This window comes from Pinus tabuliformis, chromosome 9 (assembly GCF_031772625.1).
Source record: "Pinus tabuliformis cultivar Carrire ecotype Pingquan chromosome 9, CPIR1, whole genome shotgun sequence".
NCBI classification, from domain to species: domain Eukaryota; kingdom Viridiplantae; phylum Streptophyta; class Pinopsida; order Pinales; family Pinaceae; genus Pinus; species Pinus tabuliformis.
The window spans coordinates 1,847,721,276-1,847,734,898 of record NC_142307.1 but is presented as its reverse complement, the minus strand read 5'-3'; the positions used below and the strand labels follow the sequence as shown (position 1 = coordinate 1,847,734,898).

Genomic DNA, 13,623 nt, shown 5'->3' with positions numbered 1-13,623 from the left:
ATGGATGATATCATGCAGATGCTTCAAGCGGGCGGCTTGGGCGTCAAGGTCGAGAAAGAACCAAAGACAGATGCACCGAATCAGTAGAAGATGCAGCTGCAGATTGGAGGTTTTTATATATACTGCTGTTTTGTTGTTTTGGAAATATAGATGTTAATGTTTCAAAAGGAAAACACTTTACCTTCAGTACGGATAGATGTATATTTAGCGTGGATAGATAGGTTGGTGATATACTTTTTTTGGATGGCTTTGAAAAACTTTAGATGGTTACGAAGCCTGGTTTCCCTTAAGGGTGGGCGGAGACATGTCCAAATTTGTAATATCTTTTGATTGCAGTAATGGAAAATAGAGTATCGTCTTAGCTTACAAAAAAAAAAAACTAAGTACATAATTATTTTTTTAACATACTTATTTAAATAATACATAGAAGGTGTCAATGAACTAGTGGTTATCAATAGCCATTATCCTAATTTTATTCTCCAAAATAATTAATTAACAAATTTAAACATACATATCGAGCCAATATCCTAATTTTATTCTCCAAAATAATTAATTAACAAATTCAAACATACATAGAAGGTGTCAATGAACTAGTGGTTATCAATAGCCATTATCCTAATTTTATTCTCCAAAATAATTGATTAACAAATTTAAACATACATATCGAGCCAATATCCTAATTTTATTCTCCAAAATAATTAATTAACAAATTCAAACATACATACCCATTATCTTTATTTTACTTTCAAAATAAATAATTTTCAAATTGAATCAAATACATACCCATTATCTTTATTTTACTTTCAAAATAAATAATTTTCAAATTGAATCAAATATTCACTATCCTTATTTTTAATTATTTTAAGTTGTAAAGTAACTAATTACAAATCCATTTATTACATACTTTACCCTTTATGCCCATATTCTAACTACATCATAATGAAATTTATCTCCATCTATTGTAACTCAATATTCATATTTATTTCGATTAGACTTAACTAACCGAAATAAGGAGGTTACATTCCCCGAAAATAATGGAGTGTTTGACATGATTTTGACAAAATATAGCGGAAATTTTTGGAAATCTAGATTACAACTTGTCACAACTAACTCAGTTGAATTAGACATTATCTCATGTCTCAACTAAGTACATAATTAATTTTTAACATACTGGTGTCAATGAACTAGTTGTCATCAATATCCATTATTCTAATTTTATTCTCCAAATTAATTAATTAATAAATTTAAACATACATACCCATTATCCTTATTTTACTTCCAAAATAAATAATTTTCAAATTGAATCAAATATTCACTATCCTTATTTTACGCTGTAAAGTAACTAATTACAAATCCATTTATTACATACTTTACCCTTTATGCCCATATTCTAACTACATCATAACAAATTTTATCTCCATCTATTGTAACTCAACATTCATATTTATTTAGATTAGACTTAACTAACCCAAACTTGGTCTAAGGAGGTTATGTTTTCGGCGAAAATAATGGAGTGTTTGACATGATTTTGACAAAATATAGCAGAAATTTTTGGAAATCTAGATTACAACTTGTCACAACTAACTTAGTTGAATTGGACATTATCTCATGTCTCAACTAAGTACATAATTAATTTTTAACATACTTATTTAAATAATACATAGAAGGTGTCAATGAACTAGTGGTCATCAATAACCATTATCCTAATTTTATTCTCCAAAATAATTAATTAACAAATTTAAACATACATACCCATTATCCTTATTTTATTTCCAAAATAAATAATTTTCAAATTGAATCAAATATTCACTATCCTTATTTTACGCTTTAAAATAACTAATTACAAATCCATTTATTACATACTTTATCCTTTATTCCCATATTCTAACTACATCATAACAAAATTTATTTCCATCTATTATAACTCAACATTCATATTTATTTAGATTATTCTTAACTAACCGAAAGACATGTTATTCACTTGGTTTAAGGAGGTTAGGTTTCCCCCGAAAATAATGGAGTGTTTGACATGATCTTGACAAAATCTAGCGGAAATTTTTGGGAATCTAGAAGGTGTCAATGAACTAGTGGTCATCAATAACCATTATCCTAATTTTATTCTCCAAAATAATTAATTAACAAATTTAAACATACATACCCATTATCCTTATTTTACTTCCAAAATAAATAATTTTCAAATTGAATCAAATATTCACTATCCTTATTTTACGCTTTAAAATAACTAATTACAAATCCATTTATTACATTCTTTATCCTTTATTCCCATATTCTAACTACATCATAACAAAATTTATTTCCATCTATTATAACTCAACATTCATATTTATTTAGATTATTCTTAACTAACCGAAAGACATGTTATTCACTTGGTTTAAGGAGGTTAGGTTTCCCCCGAAAATAATGGAGTGTTTGACATGATCTTGACAAAATCTAGCGGAATTTTTTGGGAATCTAGATTACAAGCGAAATCGTCACCTTGATAGACATCACCATTGTTATTAGACATTCCACTAATTTCATATTCACACTTATTTTATAATAAGTTTATGCAAAATGCATTAGTTTACACCAAAATACTATCCACACTAGCTTTAGAATAGGTTTATGCAAAATGCATCAGTTTACACAAAATACTATCTCATAGTAGAAAAAGTAATATTTTAAAAAAAGGAAAAAGAAAAAAAATTTACTTCAACGGTTAAAAACAAGATCATAAATATCCATTATCAATATTTTACTCTACTCCTATGTCCACAAAATATTTGTACAAGCCAAATCCCCAAAATTATTGAACCCATAACTTCTCAATAGCAAATATGTTTTAGCAATAAGAACTCGACCAATAAACTAACCTTCAAAACTAAATAATTAATTATAAATTTATTTATTTATATTTTAATATTTATTATAAAAACAAAATAAATTTTAAATTTACACTAAAGTTAAAAAGATAAAAACTCCACTTCACATCTTTTCTCTTAACTCCATCTCAATGTTGATTAATAGAAATCATAAAGTAGTAAATACTTTTTAGTTTTTAATTTTTATACTAAATTTAAAAACCAACACACCACTCCACATTTTTTATATAAACTTAATCCCAATTCATAATTAATAGATATCATGCAGTGAATAATTGTGTAAAGTCCACCTATCTTGACTTGGTCAATTTATCATAAAATAAAATAATAATTATAAATTATGTTGACTTGATCAAATTATGATAAAATAAAATAATAATTATAAATTATGTTGATTTAATCAAATTAAAAAATAGAAATTAATTTAGATTTATTTTTTAACTTAAATCAAGCATCCAGAAGGATCAAATTTCTTAAAATGCAAACCTACTCAAAATCTATCAAATATTGAGATTAACCAAATTTCTAAGTGCAATTTTTTTTTTCATATTTTACATTTAAAAAAAAAAAATTAACTTATAACTTAAGAAATTTAATCCTCTCAATACTAAATAAATCCATAATTAAAATTAATCTAAATTAATTAAATATAATTCCATTTATTATATGTTTTACCATTTACATTAAAAATTAAACAAACTATAATTATTTTTTTTACCCTAACCCACCAAAAAAAATTAAAAAAAGTTAACCTCTTTTCACTTACATAAACTTAACTCTATCTCAACATCAACAATTAATACATATCCTAAAATCAAGTTGCTTATACATAAAGTGAAGTTGCTTATTGCAGCGAAATACCTTGAAATGCACATGGCAAATTTAGCCACATCATCAATTCAAACAATGACTTAAATTCAAACTTCTAGTGGCCTAATCCAAGTGGTCCATTTCATCAAAAGAATTTTTATTTCATGATCTGTGGGCCTACATACCTTGTACACACTTACAACCTTTTCACAATATTACAATGTCTTAACTCAATTTCATGGCCACTTGTCCACATACCCACTGCACACTTGCAGCCTCATGCGTAGAAATTTCCTATGAAACTTAAGACTGGAATATAATTTTTATATTCAAATAAATAAAAATTTTATATAATATTTTAAATTTATATTATAATTTTTAATATTTTACTGAACTTAAAATTTCCTGTGAAACTTAAGATTGGAATATAATTTTTTAATTCAAATAAATTAAAATTTGATATAATATTTTATATTTATATTATTATTTTTAACATCGACTGAACTTAAAATTTATGAAATTTTATTATATTAAAAATTTAAAAACATTATAATATATTTTTTTGAGTAAACACTCCCTTTTTCTTTAATTTTAAAAATGATATTTATTTTATTTTAGCCTTAAAAATTGAATAATGAAAAAAATCCATCTATCTTATAACATAAAGAAACCATCTTCCCCTAAGGTTAAAAAAAAAAACCTTTGAACCCGACTAACGTTAAAAATGATTTTAAAAAACACCTTCCGTTAAAATTTTAAAAAACCTAAAAACTTTTTAACCTGGTGTGAAGGCGAAAATGGCAAGTTTAAAATTTTAATTACATTTTTTAAAGCCGGTAAAATTAAAATTGCATGTTACTAAAAAAATGGTAATTACTTTCACAAATTTTTATTTTATTTATAATTTTATTAATGGTAAAGGGCATTATGGGAGCCAATAACAATAAATCATAATGACAAAAATAGACGGTGGCTCAATATAAATAGATATATATGTTATTAAAATAAAGATGAAATTGAGTATTTCCAGCGATGATCTCTGTGATCTTTGGATTTGTTTCTATAAGGGTTTTGATCTGAGATTTTCGCGAATTCTCAGTTCCCAGATCGTGTGGAAACCCTTAAATCCCTTCCACGTCGTCCTTAAATGTTCGTAACAGCTTCACCATTGCAGCTTATCTGACAGTTTTAGCAGACTTTGGTGTTGGAAACGCGGATTTTGGTTGAGTTTGAGCCTTGATTTTGGCTTAAATTGGCTCCACTAGAGTTCGATCTAGCCTTCGCATGCAGCTTCTGGTGCAAGGAAAATATCCCAAAGGTAAGTCTTTCACTGTAAAGATCTTGTGAATTTGGCGGGTCTTTATTTTTTGTTATTGCCTTGCGGAAGGTTTAGCTGTAATTTGGCCGGTTTAGCTGTAATTTGGCCGATCAGAAGGTTTTACTGGGAATTAGGGTTTGAGGCCTGTTGTTTTTTAGCGATTAAATTAAATCTTTTCGGCGGGCAAGAATGACGGCTGAGGTGGGGATGTGCAATGGAGTCCTGGAAGGTTGCAGGGGGGAGGCCGAGGATGTTGTGGTCGATGCAATTCACAAACCAGATTTGAGTGAAGAGAATTTGAAGTTGAATGAAGATAAGATGGACATTAATTGTGGTGGTAGTGAAAGTTGTGTGGATGATGACGATATTTTGCCGGGTAGTGAACAATGTGAAGATGAGTTGTCGAATGCTCCACTTGATGTGGGTGATCATGCCCCTGAGCTTCCTGTGGAAGATCATGAATTGGAGATCAGAGACATTCATGAGATCAGAGATGAGGGGCATAGTTCAGAGTGTTTGTTAAGTGATAATAAGGAAATTGATTGTGAGTTGGTGGAGAATGGGGAAATTGATTGCCAATTCACTGTTTCTGTTGATGATCACCCTGGGATTGAGCTACATGATTCATTAAATAAACCAAAGAAGAAGCTTGAAGTACCCTGTTCGGTTAATGGAGATGATGGGATTGAAAATCATTTTACGGGGAATGAGGTTGAATTAGCATGTTTGGTTAATGGAGATGATGAGGTTGAAGCGGATTTTGTGAGGGATAAACATGAATTAACCTGTTTGGTTAATGGGGAAGAAAGGATTGAAAGAGATCTTGTTGGGGACGAGCTTGAATCACCCTGTTTGGTTAATGGGGAAGAAAGTATTGAAAGAGATCTTGTGGAGGACAAGCTTGAATCCCCCAGTTTGGTTAACGGGAAAGAAAGTATTGAAAGGGATCTTGTGGGGGACAATCTTGAATCACCCTGTTCCATTAATAGAGAAGATGGAGCTGAAAGGAATTTTGTGGGAAGCAATGAATTGGAGCAGAGATCACCTCTGGTTGCGGAGGTTCAGGAGATCAATTCACCAGAGGTAATGACTGGGAATGATGAGAAGTATGTGCAGTGTTCGTCAAGTGGAGATTTTGTGGAGAACAACGAACTGGAGCAGGGATCACAGCCGGTTGCTGAGCCCCGAGAGATCAATTCAAATGGACAGAATCTAGCCTGTGATTCTGAGTTCCAGTGTTTAATTGATAAAAACCGTGAGTTTGAATCTGAGAGCATTTCAGTGGAGCAACAGAAGCTGGAATTGCCAGCGTTAGATGGTAAACTTGAAGAAATAGAGTCTGTGGTGAGTGAGGACAACAAGCCAGAGCAGAATAGTGAATCTAGATGCCAGAACTTGGAAAATGAGGACGATGCATGTGGCCATATAATAGATGAGGAGAAGCAATCTGAACCTGCAAACAAGGGGCAGAATGATGAGATTGAAATGGACTGTTTGCCAAATGGGGACAGTGAGCTGGAACCTCGTTTTCATTTAAATGATGACAATGAGCTTGAATCAGGGTGTTTTGATAATGAGGATAATGGTATTCTCACTGAAGACATGGATGGACAACAGGTTGACGAGGTGCATCATGGGAAAGATGAAATATCTGATCCAGAGTCAAGTGACTGCAATGTGTCTAACATTGGTGGGTCTTCTGACGTGGTAGATAAAAATTCTGGAGGCTACAATCACACAGTGCAACCAGACATGCAAGAGGGTGTTGCTGTTAGTGCCTCTGATTTGGTATCTACAGGTGTTCTTGCTGGTTCAAATGGTCTGTTTACTCCTGTTTCAGAGAATGAGCAAAAGCCTGAAGCAGAGGTCACTAAGAAGAAGCTCCCGTGCTTAGTGAAAATACCAAGGCACTTGGACAACAAAATTAGAACTCAAATTCGACTTGCGCAGCTGCATTTGGATGAGAAAACCCAAATCAGGGACTTCATCAAAGCAGCCATACAGATGAAGCGGGTAACATGCTTATATATCTTCGCAAGTCTTTTAATTGAATATTCTTTGCTGTTTTGAGCATCTAGTACATCTGCTTTAGTCTTTTGAAAATTGTTTCTTCTTCTTACTCTGCTATATTTCATATGGGCTTTTGTGTAGTCCAACAAAGAACAAATGATAGAGAGGTTGAGAGCTGCAAGGCAGGAAGAGAGGGCATTTCGTGAGGCAATCAAGTCCAAACGACAAGAGATGGAACCAGTGCAGTTGACCTTGAACAGAGTAAAGAATGCAACGTCTGTAGAAGAATTTGATGAAAAGGTATACTCATATCGCAAGGATTGCATTTAAATCATATGTGTTACTAATTTATTGGTTGTTCATAATGAACTTGTTAATTTTTGTAAATAGATATACCAGATGCAATATAGAATTGAACACGAGAGCATGCCTTTACGGGAAGAAAAACAGTTGCTGCGTGAGATGAAAGTGATGAAGCTTAATCGGGATCAACTATGTGCAATTACAGGATCTCATTCTGAGCTTCAAGAGGCATTTGATCACATTGATAAAATTCAAGAACGTAGTAAGGTAATTCATTGAAGATTAATCACCTTTGGTTTCTTCAATTCTTAAAGTCCAATAACTTGTTAAGGTAATTCATTGAAGATTAATCACCTTTGGTTTCTTCAATTCTTAAAGTCCCTATAACTTGTTTTCTATCTTTGTGCAGCTTCTGGGTCAGGAATTGGATTCCCTGAAAAAGCAGGCTTTTCAAGCAGAAAAGAATGTGCAGGCCATTGAGAAAGAATTTGGTGCCTTGAACTCTGATTTGAGGCAATTGCAAGATGAATGGAATGATGCAGATTCTGTTCGGCAAGAAGCCTATGAAGCATTGAAGGCTCTAAAAAAACAGGAGTATGAGCGGGTAAGAAAATCACACTTTTTTACATTAGCTGACTAAACTTTGTAAGATAGTGTTAACTACTGTCAGACTTTTTTTTCTACTCATTTTTATTGTTGTGCAAAAAAAATCAGATCAGAACAAAATTCCTCATTTGTATATTCTTTCTTTTGGTTACAATGGAAAATTATGTCCATGCTATATCGAAATGTATGAATTTTGAAAGTCCTGTTGTGGTGTTCTTTTACCTATTGAAATCAGGTTATATATTCAATGAATATATTATATATTTCTGCTAGTTCTGACCAACCGATATGAAGATTTGAAACTGCTAGGAATCTTGATGGGAGGTGTAGGCTTCTGAAGAATGAATGGTGACAGCTGTTCTAATGGCCTCCAATAATCTTTGAACAGTTGACATAGTTTTGGCTATTCTTGAAGCAGTTAACAAATATCTCCATGTTTAGAGGTTTTTAGGTTTGGTTGGGCGGCCATTTATATAGGGAAATGGCTCAAGCTACCTGTCATGAGCATGGCATCTGTAGCAAAGGGCATTGCAACAATTTTATTTTCATTCAAATTGTCTTTTATGATAGGCTCCATCATTTATCATATAATACACTGTGCACATTTATCATATAATACACTGATTTATGTGCAAAATAAGAGTTGGAGAGTTTCTAGTCCTGAACATTGAAAACATGGTAGCCACTTATATCAAGGTCATTGGTAATATCTTGAGGTGCCAAATTTACTGTAAGGTTAACAGGTAGCTTGGTCATCTAGTACTGGCATCCTCATTTATTTCTTTTTGGCAGTTAATAATTTAATGGCCTTTGAAATTTAAGCACCTGCCATGAGCTCATTACCTTTGCAGCAAAGGGCATTGTAACATTTACATTCTAGTTGACTTTTCTTGTAATTTGAGGCTGATGCACACAGTAGGATTTGAAGCATTTGTCGATATCTAAATATTGAGTTGTTGACAGCCCCTAATATCAAGGCCAATGCTATTTTCTCAATGTGCCAATAGTTATTGTGTTGGATTTGCTTTAATTTTTTTTCCTATTTCATTTTTGTTTAAACATTCACAGCCAATAATATAAAGCACAAGATGTCAGTAATATTTGAGTTTAACTCCATGTTTGTTGAGACAGTTGCATATTGCATGACATGTTTTCCCCAATATGACTAGGTGTGTCAACAATTGAACATGAAATATCTGATATTCTGATTTCAATTTGTCTGGACACGATCATATTACTTTTGTTTCCAATGCTTCTTTATAATGGAAATAGATTGCCTATTTATACATTTACTCACAGGAAACAGCAATTTAGGCCTGTAATTTGCAAACTACTGGATGTGGAAGTTGTGTCCTTGTTGCTGTGTTTGTTCTTTCAGGCTATCTCAGGCAAGCAGAGGCCAGCTAACCTGAGAAATTAATCAATTTTCAAAAGTGTTGCCATTATCACCAATTAATTGGTGAATACTAACATCTATTCCAGATGTTTTTTAGTGTAATTCACTTTTCTCTTTATAATGTTTTTATGACATTTTGATCGCTCTAGTTCCTTGAATGGATACATTTACCTAGAGATGTTGATTTTATTGGAATCTCTATAGTGAGATGCAGCTGTAATGGTAAACACCTAGCCAAAGCCAACCATACTTTTGTAAATTTGGAAACAAGACAGTTTTTGTAAACTAATGACCTTAATTGACTTCTTTCATGAAATTAGATATGATAATTATGTTACAGAGGCAATTCAGCATGATAGCTTCCTTTTTTCTTGTTCTTTTAGCATATCCTGTCTATCAATATTTGGACTTGAATGTGAGGGGAGTACGTCTTGAGAGTTTTCATTGAATCTCTTCATATTTTCCCAGAACATTGAATTCCACCAGACCAGAAGTAATATTCAGTCAGCCAGGCAGTATGCACTTTCAGGTCAAAGGGAGGCATTAGACAAACTTTGTAGCAACCAGGTATTTTTTTAGTTACGAATCAATATTTCCATTATCGTTCAATGGTATGGAGAAAGTTTTCTGGCAAATGTATATTCTTTAGCTGAAGTGTTGTTTTACAGGTTGAGCGGATAATGGAGATATGGAATAAGAATGTAGAGTTCCGTAAAGAGTATGTGAAAGACAACGAAAGGAGTATACTGAAGCGCCTAGGAACTCTTGATGGGAGGTCACTTGGTCCAGATGAGGAGCCTCCTTTACCAACTAATTATAGTGATGACATTGATCCTTCACTTCTCTCCCAAGGGAAGCCATCTGCATCTAGCATAAGATCCGCACCTGAGGTTCAGCCATTGACTATGGCCATTCCTCAACAATCTAATCAAATGGAATTAGAAACAAATGGGCAGCAATCTTTATCTAGTCAAGTAGCAGTCCCTGAAAGGAAAGCAGCTGGCAAGTCAAAAAAATCCCAGCCACAATTGTCACGCTTGATTCTTGAAATAGAGTCTTTTGAAGTGAGCCCTGAGCCCTCAAAAGTCAAGGAAGAAGATTTGGCCAAAAAGGAGGAAGAAGCTGCAAAGATGAAAGAGAAGATAAGAGAGGGGGAAATGAGAAAAGCCAAAGAGGCTGAAGAACGGAAAAAAAGACAGGCAGATAGAGCAAATGCGAAGGCATTGGCAAGGGCTCAAAGGGAGGCAGAGCGGAAGGAAAAGGTACATCTTGATTCCTGACTTATTTATGACACTGCTTTTGCAAAGTATATGCGTCTCTATTGTTATTGTAGTGGCTGGGTCAACTGATCCTGCCTAGTTGTTTATAGCAACTTTTATTTTGTTTCTTGCTTAATGAAGAATTTGTGTCTGTGCCATGATTAGGAAAAACAGAAAAAGGCCAATAAAAAGGCGGCAGCAGCAGCTGCAGCAGCAACTGCTACTAATACAGCTGGAAACGACACACCATTGCCATCAGATAAAGTGGAGAGTAGTGCATCACGTGATATCAAATCTTCTTCTGTTGAGGGGAAAGAGGCTACGCCTGAAACTCAGAAGCCTGCTAAGCCACAAAGGAGGAAATCAGTCTCTCAAAATGCTAAGCCCAAGATTCCCTTCCCTGCACCACCCAAAAAGGGTAGGAAAGGCTTGCAAACTTGGATGTGGATCACTTTAGCAGTATGCTTCTGTTTGGCCATCTTGATATTGTGGTTTTATTTCTAGACCGCTACATTGTATTTCATTAGGTCAAAGGTATTTTTGGAAGGCAGGAACTTTAATCCATCGTTAGCTAGTTCAAATTTCGTTTTGGGATTAAATTTGTATGGTCATTTAATAGTTTTATTGGTTGTTCTATTGACATCTAATGGATACAAATAATACTCACCGCAAATTTTGGAGGGAGCTCAAGATGATAAGCTTCCTGCAACATTTGATTTGTTCAGCCATCTCAGAACAGCTGGTGATTAGCAGCTGGGGTTGTATTTTCCCATATTTTTTTCCAACAAGGAATCTACAGTGTGAGGTGTCATTATTTTTTAATTATGACTGTCATTGAGATATCAGTGAATATTGACCAAAGTCAAAATTTTGGCATCACTATACGCACTTTCTTTTACCTTAATTTTTTAAAACAAGCACGTGGTATGTCAGTTCTCATTTATGACAGCAAATATAAGAGAAACTTTATTTCTATAGCTGGTATTCATTGTAACATGCAGGAATTGAAAAGAAATACAATTTGAGATGACTATTTTGAGATTGTTCTGTCCCTTTTGTGTTTATCCTTGTTATGTAGGAAACTGGGCTATTTACATGGTTTTGTTCTTTGTGAACTGTGTAAACCCAAGTGTAGTCCTATGGATTTTCTGAGTTCTACGCAGCAAATGTTATTCTAATTCTAGGTTCAGATCATGCATTTATCTTGCTAATTTTTCTTTCCGTCAGTTGTTTATAGTATTTCTGCATGATGGTACTTGTTTTTGCCCATGATAATATCTTTGTTTACAAATGATCTCATATTCTCTGGGGTTATGCACCCAAGTCAAAGACTAGCTATAACATGCAGATTTGTTATTTACTGTATGTACATAAGTTCAATACCAAGGGAAAAGTTGTTTATAGATTATCCTGCTATTTTCACAATGAAACCGTTAAATTTTGTAAGTAAAGCATTATTGTCTCTCAGAGAAATTTGTCCTCTATCTCTATTTTAGCAACCCATAATGGTCTGTCATCCTCTGATATTCAATTTATGGCTACATACTTGCATGACCTCAGTTACTACCAGAACTCTAGGATTGGTTTCTGTGTTTATTATAATTATTTTGGCTTCAATGTCCCAATAGGAAGGATTTGTACTTGAATCTTTTAACATTTGTTGACAGTATTGATTTTGGGTAGAAGCTAGAGACTTCCATTTATGTTGCTTTCTGGTTTTTTCTATTCCTTTTCCCTTTTTTTTTCTTTGGGATGCGAGAAATTAGGAAATACTTGTATGGTTCATATGGAGGAAATGGGGAGGGTAATCTCTTTTTCCCAAGACCAACCTAGATGGCTATCTTGCGAGACTGATAGGAGTGAGGGGAAATAATTCTCCAATTGCTTTGCATGGACTAGTGAAATGAGGGAATGCAGTAGCTCAAAACAGAATGGGAGATCAGCACCACAGACCTTCGCTACACATTACCTTAAATGGGAGTGTTGTCTCCTGGCAAGATGGAATACTCAAGATAATCCTCGAACAAAAGGTGTCAGGGTTCCAACAAACAGTAGATTCAAGAATCTTAAAAAAAGCTTACGAGACAATGAAAGTTGGATGTTAAACTGATGCTCATTGAAGTGTTAAGAGAGTATGGTAATGCATGCCGTTGACATGCATAACTGGTGCTGGAGGAACCTCCAGTAATAACTACCCATATTACTACCCTTTCTAGTATTTGAATGTGTTTTTGAATTTTACTATGGATTGTTACCGGTGTACCAGTTTCCTCTCTAAGATTTTGTTTGGTATTAGCAAAACAACGTTTGGAAGCCTGATTGGGAAAGGACAATGAATTTTTGGGATGAGCTTCAAGAAGGCATGGTGAAGACTATTATGTTATCTGACAATAACTGTACTGAAAGGTCATAAGACAAAGCAAGAATAGGAGAAACTTGGGGCAAGATAGATGTATCCTCGATATTTCTCGGCAGATGGGCTTTTTAGAGCTAGTCACATTAACATATTGATTAGATCTAAACTTTATCCAACCGAAGCGCCTGTTAGAACTAGATGTTGATTAGTCTCATACTTTTAATTCCAACCAAAGGAATGACAGATTATAGGGTTGCTAGAATACATACTGATTAGCTCTAAACTTTGTCCAATCGAAGGAAGTGGGCTTGTTCGAAGTAGATATTGATTAGTCCCATACTTAGTGCAACGAAAGGAAAGACAGATTATAGGGTTGCTAGAGTCTGCTTTAGTCTTTACGTTTTGATTATAGGGTTGCTAGAGTCTGCTTTAGTCTTTATGTTTTTCAAGATGTGACGGCTTCCATATAGAAGGTTATTTCAACGACCTCGGAGGACTACCTCGTTGTGTTTGTAGTCAGTTATCTTGATGTGCAAAGCGGAAGGTTCCTTTCAAATTTAACTCCAACAATATCCATTTGATATTGTTGATCATTTTGACCACAGATCTATCAAGAGCAGAGAACGGATCTATTAAGAATTGAGAGGGATCAAATGTCATCATATGCAAACCTCTTTTTAGAA

At 33.6% G+C, this 13,623-nt stretch overlaps 1 protein-coding gene across 1 annotated transcript; it reads left to right on the top strand.

The window, feature by feature from the left end:
- The first annotated feature begins 4,698 nt into the window (after positions 1-4,698).
- Positions 4,699-11,501, top strand: LOC149156225 (uncharacterized). Its single transcript, XM_089444680.1, has 7 exons — positions 4,699-7,023; positions 7,162-7,320; positions 7,411-7,590; positions 7,733-7,927; positions 9,794-9,892; positions 9,994-10,587; positions 10,750-11,501. Exons 1-7 carry the CDS (start codon positions 5,200-5,202, stop codon positions 11,086-11,088), a joined length of 3,390 nt encoding a protein of 1,129 aa, XP_089300806.1. The 5' UTR covers positions 4,699-5,199; the 3' UTR covers positions 11,089-11,501.
- The last annotated feature ends 2,122 nt before the right edge of the window (positions 11,502-13,623 follow it).

Coding starts and splice junctions, on each gene's coding strand:
- LOC149156225 (XM_089444680.1), top strand. CDS start 5,200: ATGACGGCTGAGGTGGGGATGTGCAATGGAGTCCTGGAAGGTTGCAGG. Junction 7,024..7,161: donor CAGCCATACAGATGAAGCGG/GTAACATGCTTA, acceptor GCTTTTGTGTAG/TCCAACAAAGAACAAATGAT. Junction 10,588..10,749: donor AGGCAGAGCGGAAGGAAAAG/GTACATCTTGAT, acceptor TGCCATGATTAG/GAAAAACAGAAAAAGGCCAA.